Here is a 17,437-nt window from a genome sequence, read left to right on the forward strand (position 1 = left end):
TCCGGTTGCCTGCACACTGGACCTTCTCATCCTTTCATTTTGCAATACCTGGAATTGAACTTGGGGCCTTCACACTGAGCTACATTCGCAGCCCTTTTAAATTTGTATTTCAAGACAGTGTCTCTCATTTAGTCACTGAGTTGCCCAGGCTGTGCTCCAACTTGTGACACTCCTTCCTACCTCAGCCTCCCGGTGCTGGGATTACAGGTGTGTGCCCCCGCTTCCAGCTATACCCCAATCTATCTCTAGGGCCATCATGACTTTCTCTCCCCAGAAGCCTTCTTCCTCAACATTGCAGGCTGGCCTCAAATTCACCATTCTCCTGAGTGCTGAGAGTACAGGCATCTTGCTCTCTTAACAGCTTAGTTTACCTTTCCTGTTTTTGGTCTTTTTTGAGACTGGGTCTATGTAGTTCAGGCTGGCCTTCAACTATGTAGGCCCAGACTTGCCCCAAACTTGCTTCAATCCTCCTGCCTCGGCCTCCTGTGTGCTGGGATTACAGTTGTGTGTTATCATGCTCAGCTACCTTTTCCTCTTACTGTAACATTACATTTGCCTGTACATCCCCTCAGGCTGTTATCTCAAAGTCCTGCCAACACCCCTGTGCCACTGTTTTTCTGAGACAAAGTTGCCAAAGATGGATTTGGATTCCTGAGCTCCTGACTCTCCCCCTCTAAGCTCCCAAGGGGCTGGGACTGCAGAGGTGCCACTGCCGGACTAGGACATACTTCAAATGCTTCCCAAATGGAAAGTTAAGACTGTGGAGTGAGGTAAGCAAACCAACAGGCTATTAACCCAGAGACCTTACCTCCTCTGAACAGAAATACTGGGCAAGGGCACTCTTGGGAGGTTGAGCAAGACAGAATTACACAGGGTCAAAGCTCATTGCTTGTACATTAGCTCAGAAGTTGGAGGTGTTGAAAGAAAAATAAGAGATGGGGAAAGCAGAGCACAGAGGCAAAGGTAGTGGGAAAGTCCCCCGGGAAGAAAAAACACACTTAAATAGTTGCCTGGAGAAAGATAAAAGTTTGGAGAAAACTACAAGCAAAAGAAACTCTTGACAAAGCTAGGGCCAAGAGTTTTGTTTGTTTTGGTACCAGGGATCAAACTCGGGACCTCATGCTTATAGAGCAGGCGGTGGAATCACTGAGCTAAATCCAGGCCCTGTTGTTTTGAGACAGGATCTTGCTATGTAGCTCAGGCTGGCCCTGAACTTGCAATCCTCCTGCCTCAACCTCCTGACAGCTAGCTAGGATTACAAGAGGCACATGCCATTATACCCAACTAAAAGTTGACACGTGCAGACCAGTGTTGCATCTGGTGCTTCTTGCCCATGTCTTCCAAGGCTGACTGGATCAAAACTAGCCTCGTCCATCTGAGGAGTGAGGAGGAGGGGAGGATCTGGGAATTGCAGATAGTAATTACATGCTGATTGTCACATCACTGGGACCCATAGTTGGCTTCAGGCCCTTCCCAAATGGTCTGTGCTGAAAGCAGGTGCTGCCTGGCAACAGGGTGTTCTAACTTCACAGAAGCCCAGGCTTCAGGGATACCTTGGGAGGCTATGGCCGGTCAGCTAACCAGGGAAAGGTGCTAGAGACCAAATCCCAGCGCTGCGGATGCTGGTGGGAGCAACAGGTCAGCCCACAGGTCTAGATGTCTGCCAGGTTTCCAAGGTCCAGCTGCAAAACAGGGCCAAATGCAGAGACTCAGGGAAAGTAGAGGGCACGTTTAGGTAACAACCTGAACATTTTTTGGATTTGGGAGGACAGGAGGGTGTAGATAAACTGATATAACTAAGTTTTCCTTGCAATTGAATATTCTCAAGTGCTTTGATACTGTCCAAGTCATTTTTCTCCTTTAAACTGAGAACATGGGAACTGACAGTGTTTGGTTAAGGAGACCAAGAAGCAGCCGACTTGGTCAGCAACCATGTGTGTGCCTGTTCGGCAGTGATCATCATGCTAGTGACAGCTGTCCTCACATTACCACGGTTACCTAGTCTCAGGGACTCCCACCCTTTGCATCCCACTGCCGAGGCACAGGGAGCAACCATTGCTTCTGTCTACTGCAACAAATTCTTACCTGGACTTTTGGTCTCAGGCCCTGTTCCACTTCAAACCAGAAAAAAATCGCATCGCCCCACCCCTCACTCCGGCTTCAGATCTTCTCTGGCTTTTAATTGCTAAGGGATTGCTAAATGACTCAAAGTGGCGTAGAAGGATTTCAAGCTTTTTTGTTTTGCTTTGTTTTTTGAGGGTCTGGCTTTGTAGTTCAGACCGCCTCGTACTTGCCACGATCCTCCTTCCTCAGTGGAGTGCGCTCAGCGCTCAAACTTCCGGTGTGCGCCACTTCCCCTTCACCCTGTGTTAATTGTCATCCACCTTAGCACTTCACTAAAATTAAGGCCTCTGATAGGCAGAACACTATCTTCTTTAACTTAGGGCTGGGGATTTAGCTCAATGGTTCCAGTGCCTGCCTCGAAAGCACAAGGACCTTAGTTCAATCCCAGGTACAAAAAAAAAAAAGACTTAACATATTGAAAAGCATTGCCTGGGAGCATTAGACGGCTGGTTGTACTTTACCATGGACTGCACGGACATTAAAGCCTGAGAGTCACAGCATCTCTTCAATAACTGAACAAACACGCATAAATCTAGTTTCTCTATTCGTTTGCCCTTTTATTTTTTAAAAATAAAATGACTGAAATCAAAGGCTACCTACATGCTGGGTAAGCAGCTCTGCCAGTGAGCGCATTCACCAACCTGCCCGCCTCCTGAGCCCAAATTACACACTGCACTCCCCATGGCCAAGCTTTTTCTTTGGTGGTACTGGGTACTGAACCCACAGACTTCATATTATGCTATATCCCAGTGTTTTTTCATTTTACTTTTTATTTTGAAACAGGACCTTGCTAGGTTACTGTGTTGTCTAGGCTGGCCTTGAACTTGGTGATCCTCCTGCTTCAACATCCCAAAGTGCTGGGACTGCAGGTGATAAACTGTGTGCGCGTTGTGCATACATATATCACTGGGGACTGAGCCCATGGCTTCGCGCTCAACCACTGCACTTTATCCCAGCTCCTATATCTCCTCTTACTAGGAGACAGTGGTCTCCAACATCCCCATTGTCCCCTCCCTCCCTCTCCCACCTCCTGTCTTACCTTCAAGGCAACTTCCTCAGGCAAGCCTGATCAGCTAGGCAAAAGTAAGCTTTCCTGTGTGGATTCCATCTTGTTACCCTCCTGCCTCAGCCTCCAAGAGTGCTAAGATTACAGACAAGCACCCCCACGCCTGATTTACTTTGAGGATAATGTGATTAAATAACTGGTAATTGTTTAATGTCTTGTCATTTTTTAACTATTTTAAATTATGTACTTGCCAAAATCCATGAGAGCTCCCTGAGGGTCGAGATAGCATTTTTCTGTCTTCTGCATTATTATGTATACTATAATGGTTGTTCAGTGAGTAACTGATATGCCCCCCCCACCCCCCGGTACTGGGATCAAACTCAGGACCCTGCACTTGCTAGGCAGGCATGGCACCATTGTGCTACATCTAGTCCAGCTGATTTTTTTGTTGTTGTTTCTGGGGTTTTTTTTGGTACCAGGGATTGAACTTGGGTCCTTCTGTAGGCAAGCAGAGGAATCACTGAGTTAAATCCTCAGTCCCCAGCTGATGTTTCTGAATGTTAGGTTTTTAAAATAATGGTGGTACTCATTAATTGAATAAACCATCAAGTGGAAAACTAACTGATCACTGCAGATTGGACTGAAATACTAATGCAAACAAAACCCAAATTCCTATTAGTCTATGTGAGTTTCAGCTGAGTTTATAAAGTAATGTACTACAGGATATACAGTGAATGTTTAAATGAAAAATACATTACAGTAAAAGACATACTGTCACTAATTCCTTTCAAAAACACTTCCCTCTGCCCATGCTTGGAAAACACAGTTCTTGCCACTTTCTGAAGCAGACCACTTTCTGAGGTCCTCCTTCATGAATTATCTCTAGTTTCGCTCGTATGGCTACCTTGATGTCCTGAACCGATTCAAATTGTTCACCTTTCATGGTTACTTTGACTCTGGGGAAGAGCCAGAAACTGCGTGGTGCCAGAATGCAGGGAATAAGATGGATGAGCAAACAAGGTAATGTTTTTACAAGCCTGCCTTCCCATGGCCTGGCACCTGGAAGCAATAGTCACTGTATATTTTGATTTTATCTTGTATTCATGAGCAGGAATGGCCTAGGCAAGTGGCAACAACAGCAGGTATGGTTTTAAAATTTCTGCTGTGAATCTTTGGAATGCATGTTTAATTCTTAGAGTGTGAGCACATGTACCTAACACATCCTGACACGCTTTTTATTCCCCTTCCCCTCCCCACCCACCTCCCCCCTTCCCTCTCTGGATCCCTTTTCCCTGTTTTCTCATCATCATCGTTTCAGTTTATGTTTGTGACATATAAAGATTACACTGAGGGGAGGCCGGGGATTTAGTTCAGTGGTTCCGCTGCCTGCCTCACAAGCACAAGGACCCGAGTTTGATACCTAGTACAAAAAAAAAATTACACTAAGGGGAGCTGTTATGTGTTCATACCTAGGCGAGAGGTAGAGACAGCAGTCTGGTTTTGGAATTCCAACTGTACACTGTATAATCATCCAGAGTTGACTACAACATTTAATCTCTCTGAACTTTACTGTGACCTCTTTACCTTGAAGTCAGATATGGGACCAATGGACACCTAATTGCTAATTGTTGGGAGGAGGGGCTTATAACCTTCACTTACAATGATGCCTATTATTTTCCTTTAAAATATTTTAATTAAATGAAATTCTAGACACTGCTAGTGTTGGTGCATCTTCTAAAAATACGGACATTTGTTTATCTCATCACATTGCTATTATCACACTGCACAAAAATGTCACTCCTCGGTATTACTGATATTCAATGCTTAATCACATTTACTTAATTGTATAAGTCTGTGTGTATTTGCTAGCATCAAGATCCCAACAAAGCCCACATATTACATATGATTTTTGCACAAATACCTTTAAAATCTATAAAAATCCCCTCCCTCCTTTGATTGAGTTTGGTTTTTATAAGACAGTAAACTTACATTTACCCTCCAACTGCCAGGAATGAGTAATGGGCAGGGAACTCAAAACAATTAGAAGTTAGTAAGAGTAGAAAGACAAGTATTTTGTCTTAACTACCATGATGTCTACAGGAAATTGCTTATGACAGTATGTGTTTACTTGTGCAAATCAGCCACTTACTTTTCATCTAAAAAAAAGTTCTATGAAAAGGTGTAAAATAATCCAAAAGGTTAGAATAAGATGGCGCAGACTCAAAAAAGACTGTACATTTCTCATTAATTTATCATTTAATATAAATGCTGACAGAAAGCAGATAAAGACCTTTAGATACTTTCATATATTTACAATCCAAAAGGTGAATCACCTCCTTCTACTTCTTAAAATAAATCCTTTTATCTGCAACTTACAGGAGCCTTAAACACTAAGTAGGAGCAACAAGAGGCTGAGTCAGATTCCAAGGTAATAAAGAAAGGAAATAGCATTTTAACAAAATGTGGCATCTCTAATATAAACAACATGCAAACAAATAATACAAAATTTAAAAAGATGGCCTTAATCCTCTCAAAAATCTGCAACAAGTGAAACAAAACTTACTCAGACCCAGAACTCTGTTGCCCTAAATACACTCCTAATTACTATTTTTTCCTCAGAACATTTGTTTTGAAGGCTGGTTAAATATTAAACATCTAAAAAGAGAAAAAATGGTCCATTTTAAACAGGGTATGCCCCCTATTCAAAAGAACTTTCAGAAGATAGTCTTCAAGTAAGATTTCACAGTTTGCCAGATACTAAGAAACTATTCACAGCATGTGAAATTCCAAACCACTATTTGTCTTCACTTAACAAAACAAACAAAAAATTTCACAAAGCTCAGCAATTTAAAAATCAGTTGTCAAGCTGGGCATGGTGGTGCAGGCCTGTAATCCCAGCACTTGGGAGGCTGAGGCAGGAGGATCGCTGTGAGTTTGAGACCAGGCTGGGCTACATAGTGAGTTCCAGGTCAGTCTCAACTACATAGTGAGACCCTGTCTCAACACCGCCCCCCCGCCAAAAAAAAATCAGTTGTCATTTTAAGGCTCAATAATTTTTTATTTCTGAGGAGGTGGATAGAGACAAGTAAGAAAACAACAGAGGGTTGAGGCAGTAAGAAAAACAGGAATGCAAGAAAACCTTAAAAATGATATTGTCTGGCACTGATTTAGAAGAACAAGAGAATTTTCACCATTCAAAACTCTATTTTCCTAAGTCACATAAACCTGACTCAAATCTCATGGGCTCCTTTATTAACCTAGATTATTTTTGTTTTGTTAAGTATACCTCTGCAGGGCACAATCAATACGATTGGTAAATTACACAAGCTCTATCCCAAGCAAATATGCATCAATGCTAAAAAGTTATTTTATTTTTTAAAAACGAAGTAAAAATAAAATCCACCCAAAAAGGTGATAGTGACTGCAGAATGTCTCGGGGAGACTGGTATGATCCTAAACACCAGTTGACCATCATCAGGGAAAGGGTGGCAGGAGATGGCAAGAGGAAGAGACCACACACCAGAGGGGAATCTCACAACTGGAAAATGCGTAAGTGGATGACGGGTTTATTCATTACCTTAATTCACTTTGTTGTTGTTGTTACTGGGAATCAAACTCAGGGCCTTGAGCTTGCGAGGCAGGCACATTGTGCCGCAGAGCTACATCCCCGATCCCCCCAATTCACTTTTGTCATTGTTCCCGTTAGAAAAAGCCTCAGAGTCGTCATAAAGTAAGATAATGAGGCCTCATTAGCAATGACTAAAATGAAAAAATTTTTTTCAAGTTCCTTTCCTTCCCAGAAGGTGGGGAGAAGATAAAGGGTGAAAAAGGGTATGAGGCATCTGGAAAAAAATCACTCTGAGGCTAGTTTCTTAGCTGCACATAGAATATAAAAAAAAGAAGCGAAAGCTTTAAATGCCTTTATATCAGAAAAATATTTTATGAGATGGTCCAGATAGTATAAGAATGGCAACCAATAAAAAATCAGGCAAAAAACAATGCAGAAAAACCCTCTCCACTAATCCAACCAATTACTCACCCAACATTTATGCCCATCCCTTTCTTGACCCTTTTATACTCTTACTGGGGTGGGGAACCACCTGACAGTTTCCAGTTATAAGATGACTCTGAGCGTATAACCTAAAGTGGATGCCAAAGACTTGTGAGCTCTGTTCAAGCAGCAGCAGCCGCAGCAGCACAAACCAAGCAGAAATACCATCTAGAAACAGGGGGACCTTAATAGAAGAAAATAAGTCACCTTATCTAGTACATACCTTAAGATAATAAATTCCACAGGATTTAACTTTTTTAATACATATTTTTGTATGTTATATTGTCTTGAGGTTTAAGTTCTCTATCTTGGGTTATTGTGCCTTAGTTTCTTGTGAAAATAAAGGCTATGAAATCAAGGATTCCAGTGGTGAGCTAAGTGCCTTTATCATAACAGGATTTCCAATGGCTCTTGTATCCACTCTGTTCAGTGCAGTAATGAACATATATCCCACCCACGGGGTTCACACTTACTATTAAAAGGCATTTTTTACTTATTCCTGGTATTGGCAGTTCCATATTCTTAAATATTAATGGCTAGTATTACTTTATCAACTAGAATCTATTATTTATGAAAACATCTTCAGCAACCAGAAATTAAAATCTTAAAATTCCAAATCTTGTTATTAACTATAATAGTAAGTGCCCTTTGAAAAAATAGCTGTTTTTGAAATGGCTCACAAATGCTGAACTGAGAAATTAAAAAAATATTATTTGCAATTCTCCTACAACACTTGTTTGTTCAATGCCTAAGACTCAGAGTAAAATTCATTTTCAGTTTAGTAGCTCTAATTTTTCTTTTCTTTTCTTTTTTCTTCCTTTTGCAGTACCGGGGATCAAACTCAGGACCTTGCACTTGCAAGGTGGGTGCAGCACCATCGAGTTAAATCCCAAGGAGTAGATCAGTCTGCATTACTGTAACCATGTATCATCAATTAAAATTCCAACATACTTGGGCTCTTTTTAGGGTTAAGAAATGTAAATAAAAACTGCAGTTAATTTCTAAGCAGGTTATTAATTTTGCCTAGAAAGTAACGGCTGTTTTTGTTCATGAAATAGCATCATTACAGGTGTTTTTTTTACAGATAATTTTATACATAAAACCTTTATTTAAGCCTTTAAAACAAGCAAAAAGAAAGTGGAAGATAATGAGACTTCTACCCATCACCACTGAGTATATAAGTAACTGAATCTTCTTTAGTGCAAAGAATCTAGTTTAACTCACACTATATAAACTGATTACAGTTAACTATTTCTCCCTGGCTACATGCTTAAGATTTTCCAGTCTCATCACCTAACCATACTCATAGTATATCATCCTTTAGGCACAAGTGAAAAACATAAAAACACAAAAGATGCTATCATAACAATATAATCTCAAAAATTAAAGAAAGAATAGTGGAGGTGGGGAAAGTTACTTACAATATTGTAAAAGACGACATTCATTAGAAAAACAAATGAATTTTCATCACTTTTTCATTTTATAAGGCCAACTAGAACAGTTAACTTTGGATACATCTAAACAGTACAATGAACTCACAGATGCTAAAAGGTTTCACAATCAAAATGGCTACTATTTCCCCCCAAAACCAAAACAGAGTAAAGCACAAGTCTTTGGCTCTCCTTTAAAGAAAACAGTAGGTTACCATTCTTAACCAGACCTTTGTTTGCCTACCAGTAGGGCAAATACCACATTTGTGCATCACTGAGTAATAACACCATTAGGAAAGGCAACTTCACAGAAGTTATTGGCTAAGCGAATTCATTTGAATGCTCTGTTTTGAGGCAGCAAACTGTCACTGTTACAGACTGGGAAGGGCAGTGGGTAAGTCAAGGGAAAATTGTGGAATGGAAAAGATTAGGAAAAGAAGTTATTTCAGGAAAACTAAGAAATCAAATTTTGAGCTCCAAACTGAAGACCCATGGAAAGTCTGATGGAGTTGTATACTCAAAGTAGCAAACAAGAATATTACCAATTTTCTGATTTTAGGCAAAAGAATAAATACATGGGAAAAAAATAGGAAAAAGGAAGGGAAATAAGATGGGAGAAAGGAATTGCTCACATTAATGTTATACCAAACAATTTTCTTATACATTTTAAGTAGCTGAGTACTTGTAGTTGACATTAAGAATAATGCTTATCATATCAATAATATTACTACAAACTTATGTTATAATTAGAAAAATAATAAAGAATAGATCTTTGGTCACTTCTGGCTCTATATTATCCAAGAGAGGGCAGTTACTACACTTATGACAGTATCTAGAAATCAGTCAAAAAAACTACATGTGAGATAGGAAATAGTGTCTGGATATTTTATTAACTCAGTTCTTCTACCCCTGCCTAGCGACTTCAAAACAGAGTAAGCCAGAGTATTTACATTTCGCACTATAATAAAACCCCTGGCTGTGTTATCTAAATAAGAATGACCATAACGCTCTTTACTCCTACCTTAATCCTTTCAGAAGTGCTCATGTTCATATGAGATATCCAAGTCTTGCTTTTGAATTCAGGAGAAAGCAGTTTTATTTTTATTTATTTTTTTGGTACTGGGGGTCGAACTTGGGACCTTGTGCTTGTGAGGTAGGCAGCAGAACCACTGAGCTAAATCCCCGACCCCGCAAACAGTTTTATTAAGAAGATACTAATATTTCAACAAGAAAGCAGAGAATTATATTACCTAATTGGTTTCAGGTCTTAATGTTTCTGAAGGTACTAATAAAATTTAAAAGCCAGAATAAAAAAATCAGTGCTTTGTGAATCTGGATTTAAAAAGCAGGTAAAGAGTCGAGTAGTTATGCCTCAATCAGCCACTTATCCATACTGGCTTCTCATAGCACAAAGTGTATGAGAAAAGGAAAAGGAAGCTCAAAACCAAACAAACCAAATCCCAAAGTTCAGGGGTTTTACTGAATTCATAAGCCTGTTGGTGGGTACTAGAAAAGCTATACGAAATTTTCATTAGGCATTAGGCTGAACGACCAATATAAAATAGCTGAATTAGGCGTAACAGGGGAGTACACTACTCCTCCTACCCAGCAAGACCGTGACTACAGTACAGGGCCTTCAAGGGGTACAGAGTTCAAACTACAATTTAAAAGATTATGTGGCTCCTAAATGAAATTAAAGAAAGACACTAGCATATTTGGAGGATTAAGAACAAAAATAACAAAATTTGAGTTATTAGGAGTCGCAATCAATACATACTCAAAATGTAACTATATTTTTTCTGAATCTCAACCAACCCAGTATCTATAAATTATTTCCCAATGCCAGAGTCAATCACTGTAACTTCCAAAGTAAACCAACTGCTTATAAAACTTAGAAATTATCTGACATATTCAAAGAAGAAAGAAGGTCTAACCAAATCTGCCTATGGAAGGTAACATATTTTGTCTTTTATAGTTACACAGAGAAATGAAAACTTTTTTAGAGTCTGTCAGACACAACAGAAGTTTCTTTCCTTCTCCCAACAAAGTATTTAAAGTATAAATTAAGAGGGTTTAAGTTTCTAAAAAAGGCCAAAAAAGCAAATGTATGTGTGAAAAAAAAGGAAAATGTATATTTTAACTGAGAAAAACACCTCAATTTCATTCAGTGCTTTTACCTCCCAATCAGTCATTTTTATCGCAACAGCTGCGCTCATGTGAAGAAATCCGTAAAACATACCCAATATATATACAGATATAGCTATGTATATATGTATATATAATATATATAAATTTTTATTTAAATAAAAAAGAAAGCTCGAATCCCAAGCCAATATGTGTATATCAAATCCTTGACCAGCCAGGTCTGTAGGGCATAATCAAATTCAATGTGAAATAGTATATAAACACGGTGCCTTGACTGGGCAAATTAAATAATTGCTACTCAAAAGAGTGTTCTGTTTGGACTCTCCTACTGGTAGGCAATGGCAGGACTGTATTACCCTTCCCACCCACCCCCATTGTTTCAGTTAATATGATGGACACGGAGCTTAGACTGAGGTTATTACGACCTCAGCAGGAGTTAAGGGTTAGGAATATAAGAAACAAGAAAAATATAAACGTTTGCTTTACCCAACCAAAGCAATGCAGTAACTTATTACATAACCAGTGCTTTCTGATTTAGTAGTATAATCCAGAAAGGGAATTGAAAATATAAGGCAAATATAGGATGGAGAGAAAGAGTGACTATAAAAAACAATCCCCAGTAAATGTTTTAAAGGGGCTAAATATAGACTTGTGGCATCAGAATATGTGCAGCACAACCAAATAATAATAATAATAATAATTCTTCCTCTCTTCAACATTCTCACGAAGAAGTTTTTTCTTGTTTTGTTTTTTTAAGGTACTAGGGATATAATCTAGGGCCTCTGTACTGAGTTCCATCTTCCAGCCTCTTTTTCTGCCTTTATTTTGAGACAGAGTCTCCCTAAGTCCCTCAGGCTGGGCTCCAACTTGCAGTTATTGTGTCAGCCTCCCAGAGTGCTGAGCTTACAGGTAGGTGCAACCACATCCAGCTAAGAAGAAGCTTTTCAAATGCTAGAAAGTCAATTTTATGAAAGCTGACTGTAAGGTATTTACTACCTATTTATGCTAGCAATTCTAATAAACTATCCTTAAGACTCAATTTGTATTTGCCAAATCTCTGAAAGCCAGGGGCTCCAGTATACAGAAATTTTATTTTATGCTTTTAAGTTCTGAAAATGAAAACAAAAACTCTCTGAAATAATGTATCCCCACCTCTTAATTTTAAGTTCAAATCAAGTGTTAGTTTTTAAAACATGGTTAGTTATCCTAGGATTTCAGCAAGTTTAATTCAGAAAGCAAAACTTCAAGTTTCCTATTACGACCATGAGTTCAACAGACAATATACCAGCTGTGTATCTTCAATACTAGCAAGTTCCAGTTCATTCCTAAAATAAATGTAATATAAATCTAATCAAACACTGTAAACAACAGATTGGTTTTTTTGATTACATTAAGAAAATGCAGAGGATCCTTAACATGCAAATGAGGAACTCAAAGTTTCAATGTCATAAGGAAAACATAAAATCTATTCCTGAAGTTAGTGGTCCAGAAAGGAAAGAATTCCACAGAACAGCTCTGAAAAATTTAGTCTGCTGCACATTTTCTAATCACTTGGTCTACCACTGTCTCTAAGCACCACAGAAGTCTCAGAAATGCCAGTGTTTTCTTTCTGGTTTAGTTTATGTGGTGGTGAGAGGAAGGATTGGAGGTAAGGAATTATACACTGGGTATGTAATAATACCAAAGTACAAGAAAACCTACTTCATTAAGATCATACAATTAATCAAACAGAGTGTATATATAATATCTTCTTCTTTTTTTTTAAAGCCCTGGATCCAAGGCGTCCAAAGTTATTAAAATAAAGTTCATTCACAGAACAAAAACAAATTTAATCTGAATTGCTTGCAGATACTGCTAATTTTCTTTTTCTTTAAATTAAAAAAATGCATTAATATGAACTATGTGCAGGGTTTGTTTTTAGTAGTGGTGTTTGTGCACATTGCCTTCGGTGCTTTTCCTGGATTTCTCTGACCGCTCTGAGAGAAAAAGTTAAGAAGTCATCTGTTCTTTTACCCCTGTGCCCCATAAAATGATTAGGAGCAGTAGATCAAAGCAGGACTCCTCATATTTTAGGGAGCAGAACTTGAAGTAACTCCTGATCTCTGGGAGTCACTGTCATCCCCTCCTCCCTCGGGTTCCTCTGATAGGTTCAGAGAGCTGGTCTTGTTTGACAGGAGGCTGATATCGTCTTGTGTCAAGGCTGATCCATTTGGTACATCACTGTTAACATTAAAAAAAAAAAGAGTTGGAATTTTTTGCCAAATGTCCCCACACTTAAAAAGACAAGAAAGATGTCAGTAATACTTATTCTCTGGGTGCTGCAATTATAGGTGATTTTTAAATTTGTTTCTAAAATTTTCAATTTCTTCCAACTTTTTTTTTTTTTTTAATGGTTTTTTTTGGGCACCAGGGATTGAACTTGGGTCCTTGCGCTTGCAAGGCTGGCCACCGAATCGCTGAGCTAAATCCCCGGCCCTTCTTCCAACTTATTTTTTATAAAATATTTAAAACAGGAGGTACTGAGGATGTAGCTCAGTGGTACAGAAAGTGTGTATGAGGGACCCAGGCTCAATCCCAGCATGAAAAAATAAGGGTATGTGTGTGCTTTTCTTAAAAAAGATTTTAGTGCTCTTTTTACATTGAGCATGTATTATTTTATAATTTTGTTTGTTTGTTTGTTTGATTTGGGACAGGGTCTAACTATGAGGCAATTCTTCTGCCTCGGCCTACCAAATGCTGGGATTACAGGCATGTGCCACCGTGCCCATCTACTTTTATTTAAAATAAGATTTCAAATAAGTTATTTAATTTTAAATAAGTGTATTTAAAATAAGTTTAAAAACAAAAAGAAAATATGACAAGAACACTTTGTTAGAAATCAACAGACAATTCAACCCTAGGACTACTCTGAGATAATGTTTTCTCTGTGTGTGTGCGCGCACGCGTGCATACTCAGATCAAACATAGAGCTCACACTAGTCCCTGTTAATTTTTATTTTGAGACAAGGTCTTGTCTAATTGTTGGCCTTGAACTTACATTACACCTACCTCAACCTCCCAAGTAGTTTGGGATTACAGGCATGAACCACCACAACAGCATGTTTTTAAGGTTATTAGTACATGTGTGTAGTACACAATGCTTACATTCCTGTGTGAAGCTGGTACCTATACATGACATCCCGATTTCTTTGTTTCATCCCTTATCCCTCTCTTTCCCATCTCCATCTCCTGATCCCCTACCCTGCTGAGAAGGATCTATCTCTTTTCTTCCTATTTTACTTTGCTCTTTATTTACCTGAATGTCAACGTAAGGTCTTCAGCTGGAACCTTGTTTTGTGGTTCTAGTTGCCCATTTTCTGGTTGTTTACTTGTATTCAATTTGCTTTTCATGTCCAGAGGACACTGGTTCTCCTTTGAAAAGAGAAGAAAATAAAGTCAGTTATCTTCTATTTAATGTTACTAATGGACCAAATAAATAATACAAACAAACTTGATTTACAAATCATAGTTTTATAACAAATAATGTATCTTTATATAATATATGATACTATTGCACAGTGAACATTATCCTACCTGCTTCTTTAATCAGTAGAAACAAATTTTAAAGTTTCCAATTAACTACACTGTTTTCCTTAAACGCTAACCAAGAATTCTATGAAAGATGGGCATTCAAACCAAACAGGAATGAAAGGAACGATAACACAGGGAGGGAGGCCATTTTCATAGGGACTTTTTGTTTTGAGACAGGGTCTTGCTGTATAGCTCAGGCTGGTCAAGAACTTGCAGCAATCCTCCTGCCTCAGCCTTCCGAATGCTGGGACCACACCTGGCAAGAACTATTTTAAATCTTAATCACTCATCAGAGAGCATGAGATGCACTCCAGATGACTCCAGAACTCTAAAACACCAACATAACCCACAGACTTCATTTCACCTTCCACGTTTTCCCAGCACAACACTCACCATACTTAGCTCCCGGGTTCGCTTCCCAATTTCCCTTTCCACTTGGTGCAGTTCCAAGCTCAGCTGCTCACTGGAGATCATTGCAGGCCATTTTGGAGGTGGTGGTGGGGGCTGCGGCTGGCCTGCCAGGGTGTTTGGCTCCCTCTGCAACACCAGCCTGTTACTAACAGCCTAGTACATAAAGCCAAGCACATACACAACTCAACACACATCACACCATGCAGAAAATAACCAGGCCCATTTCAGACTACAGCTACTTAAGCACTATCACCCAAGTATTCCCAATAAAAGTAACACAACTATAAGGCAAAATCTCTGTGTATCATTTGAATAAAAAAGAACAAAATATAGCTGATTTAAATATGATGAACAGTTATTCCACCTTAGATATACATTGCTGTTTTTATTTTCTTACTTGAAAAAGTCAATATCCCCAGTACCAAAGAAAAAAGTCAGTAATGGATCTTTCTCCCTTTTTTTGGTAATTTCTCCTAAGGAAATCCTGTAATCTATTTTAATAAAACTTCAATAATGGTAAGGATTTTGAGACGTATACAGTAAGCTTCCAAATACTGATTTTTTTTTTTGTAATGCTGATACTCGTTATGGTGGAGCTGTATGCTCAGCACTCAGGAGGCTGAGGCAAGAGGACTGCTGCCATTCTGAGGTCGGCCTAGGCTACATAGTGAATTCAAGGCCATCGTGAATACGTAGTGAGACTCTTGGTCTCAAAAATAAAATAAAACCAAAACACCCACCTTCAGTGAAAATAAAAAGCCTTAATTCAAAGCCTTAATTCAAGGTTAAGGAGTAATGCACTTTATGGGAATGAAGAGCTAAACATTTTAAAAGTTGATGAACTAAAGACCAACATAAGCAAGCATAACACTGTTTCACAACTGACTGACTGATTGTTTACTCCTGAGTCAGGGTCTTGCTCTATCATACATACTGGCCTTGAACTTACTAAGTAGCCCAGGCTGGCCTGGAATGCATGGCAATCCTTCTTGCCTCAGCTTCCCTTTTGCACCACTACGCCTGGCGCAGCATTCTGTTATTACAGAAACTTGTATCCTTTAATGAAAAAGGGGGACAGTACCGCCTACCTGACTAGTAGTCAGGGCCACAGTACGGGCCAAATAAGATATGTGACAGTAACTTAAAGAAGTATATAAATGAAAGGTATTATTATTCTTATACAGGGGCTATTTTTTAAAAAGTCAATGTTCATGATCATCTTTTTCATTTTGAATTTTAAAAAGTTACTAAATTCGCCAGGCTAGACATGAACTTGGAATCCTCTTGCCTGAGCCTCCCAAAGTGCTGGGATTATAGGTGTGCTACTATGCCTGGCTAAGCCAAAATTCTCAGCAACAAGGAAACAAGAAAAAGGAAAAACAAAAACAAAAGCCAACCCTGCAAAAGCTAAAAGCAGCTGTTGATAAAAACTGTTTATAGAGCCAAGCATGGTGGTGCACACCTGTAATTCCAGTGCTCAGGAGGCTGAGGCAGGAAGGTTGCCTTGAATCTGAGACCAGACTGGCCTATATGGTGAGCTCAAGGCCAGCCTGGACTACAAAATGAGACTGTCTCCCCCTAAAGAATTATGCCATCAGGAAATATAAAATAAACTTCTAGGGCTGGGGATTTAGCTTAGTGATGGCACTGCCTGCCTCACAAGTGCAAGGACCTGAGTTTGATCCCTGGTACCAAAAATAAAAATGAAATATAAAAATAAACTTCTAAAGGGAATCTTTTCTATCCTTAGGCGGTAGTAATTCTGTTTCCCATTATCCCAGAACTGAACCTAGTACTAAATTATCTGGAGAATGGATATGGACATTTATATTAACTTTTTTTTTTTGGAGATAGGGTCTATGTATGTAGTTCAGGCTGGCCCTGAACTCATGGTGATGCTCCTGACTCAGCATCCCCAGTGCTAGGACTGCACACCGGGCCTATGTTAACTCTTTCTTTTTTTTCTTGGAGATAGGGTCTCATTATGTAGTTCAGGCTGGCTCTGAACTCACAGTATTCTTCATCCTCTGCCTCAGCCTCCTGAGTTCTGGGAGTGCCTCAGAAGCTCCTTTGTCTACAGTTTCCAAGAACCCTGGAATAAAGAAGTATCTATTGGCTGGTACCTCTAATCCACGTAGCTGGGTCTGCTGGCTAATCTGATGGTTCAGTTGTTGCAATTCTAGTCGTAGCTGTTCTCTCTCAGCAGATGGAAGGGGCTTTCCGTGACTGGCCACTTCTGCCATGGAAACTCTCTCCCTTTCATGAGAAAGACAGCATGAAACAAATTTTGAAGTTTTTATTTTGTGGAAATGTTACTGATTAGCAAAACAAAGAAAAGCTGAATAATTTTAAAGATCTGTACAAGTTAAAAAAGACTCGTACCTCTCACTGAAGTGTCCCTGAGAAGGTATGTTTTGATGGGGTGAATATGGAGAGCCTCCCCAGCCACCATGGGCTCCGTATGGACTATAATCTGTCAAGACAATGAGTTAATGTGGTGTGAGGCAATTCAGGTTTGATTCTTCTTCTAAGGCACTCATTATCTGAAAGGTATAGGCATACTGTGTACATAGCTGTCCAGAAAAATATCTACCAAAATGGTAGTGCTGATATTTATTCCCTGCTGAATGTTCAGTTATTTTTATGAGAATATTAATTAAAAAATGAAACTATTTAAGGAAAAAAAAAAGTCCATATATA

General features: G+C 39.1%; 1 protein-coding gene across 3 annotated transcripts in view; it reads right to left on the reverse strand.

Annotated features, from left to right (window-relative positions):
• Window positions 1–6,287: 6,287 nt before the first annotated feature.
• The window catches only part of Rc3h1 (ring finger and CCCH-type domains 1), a 59,294-nt gene continuing 48,144 nt past the window's right edge, over window positions 6,288–17,437 (reverse strand). For 2 of the 3 annotated variants that reach the window (XM_010635578.3, XM_010635580.3), the window contains exons 15-19: window positions 17,120–17,210; window positions 16,861–16,993; window positions 14,720–14,890; window positions 14,052–14,167; window positions 6,288–12,976 (exon numbers count right to left, since the gene is read on the reverse strand). In XM_010635578.3, the coding sequence (XP_010633880.1) occupies window positions 12,826–12,976; window positions 14,052–14,167; window positions 14,720–14,890; window positions 16,861–16,993; window positions 17,120–17,210 (662 nt within the window). In that variant the 3' untranslated portion in view covers window positions 6,288–12,825. The remainder of the gene's footprint in view (window positions 12,977–14,051; window positions 14,168–14,719; window positions 14,891–16,860; window positions 16,994–17,119; window positions 17,211–17,437) is intronic. The other variant, XM_010635579.3, reaches the window with a different exon arrangement.

This window comes from Fukomys damarensis, unplaced genomic scaffold (assembly GCF_012274545.1).
Source record: "Fukomys damarensis isolate Sample0158 unplaced genomic scaffold, DMR_v1.0_HiC HiC_scaffold_11, whole genome shotgun sequence".
In the NCBI taxonomy this organism is placed as follows: domain Eukaryota; kingdom Metazoa; phylum Chordata; class Mammalia; order Rodentia; family Bathyergidae; genus Fukomys; species Fukomys damarensis.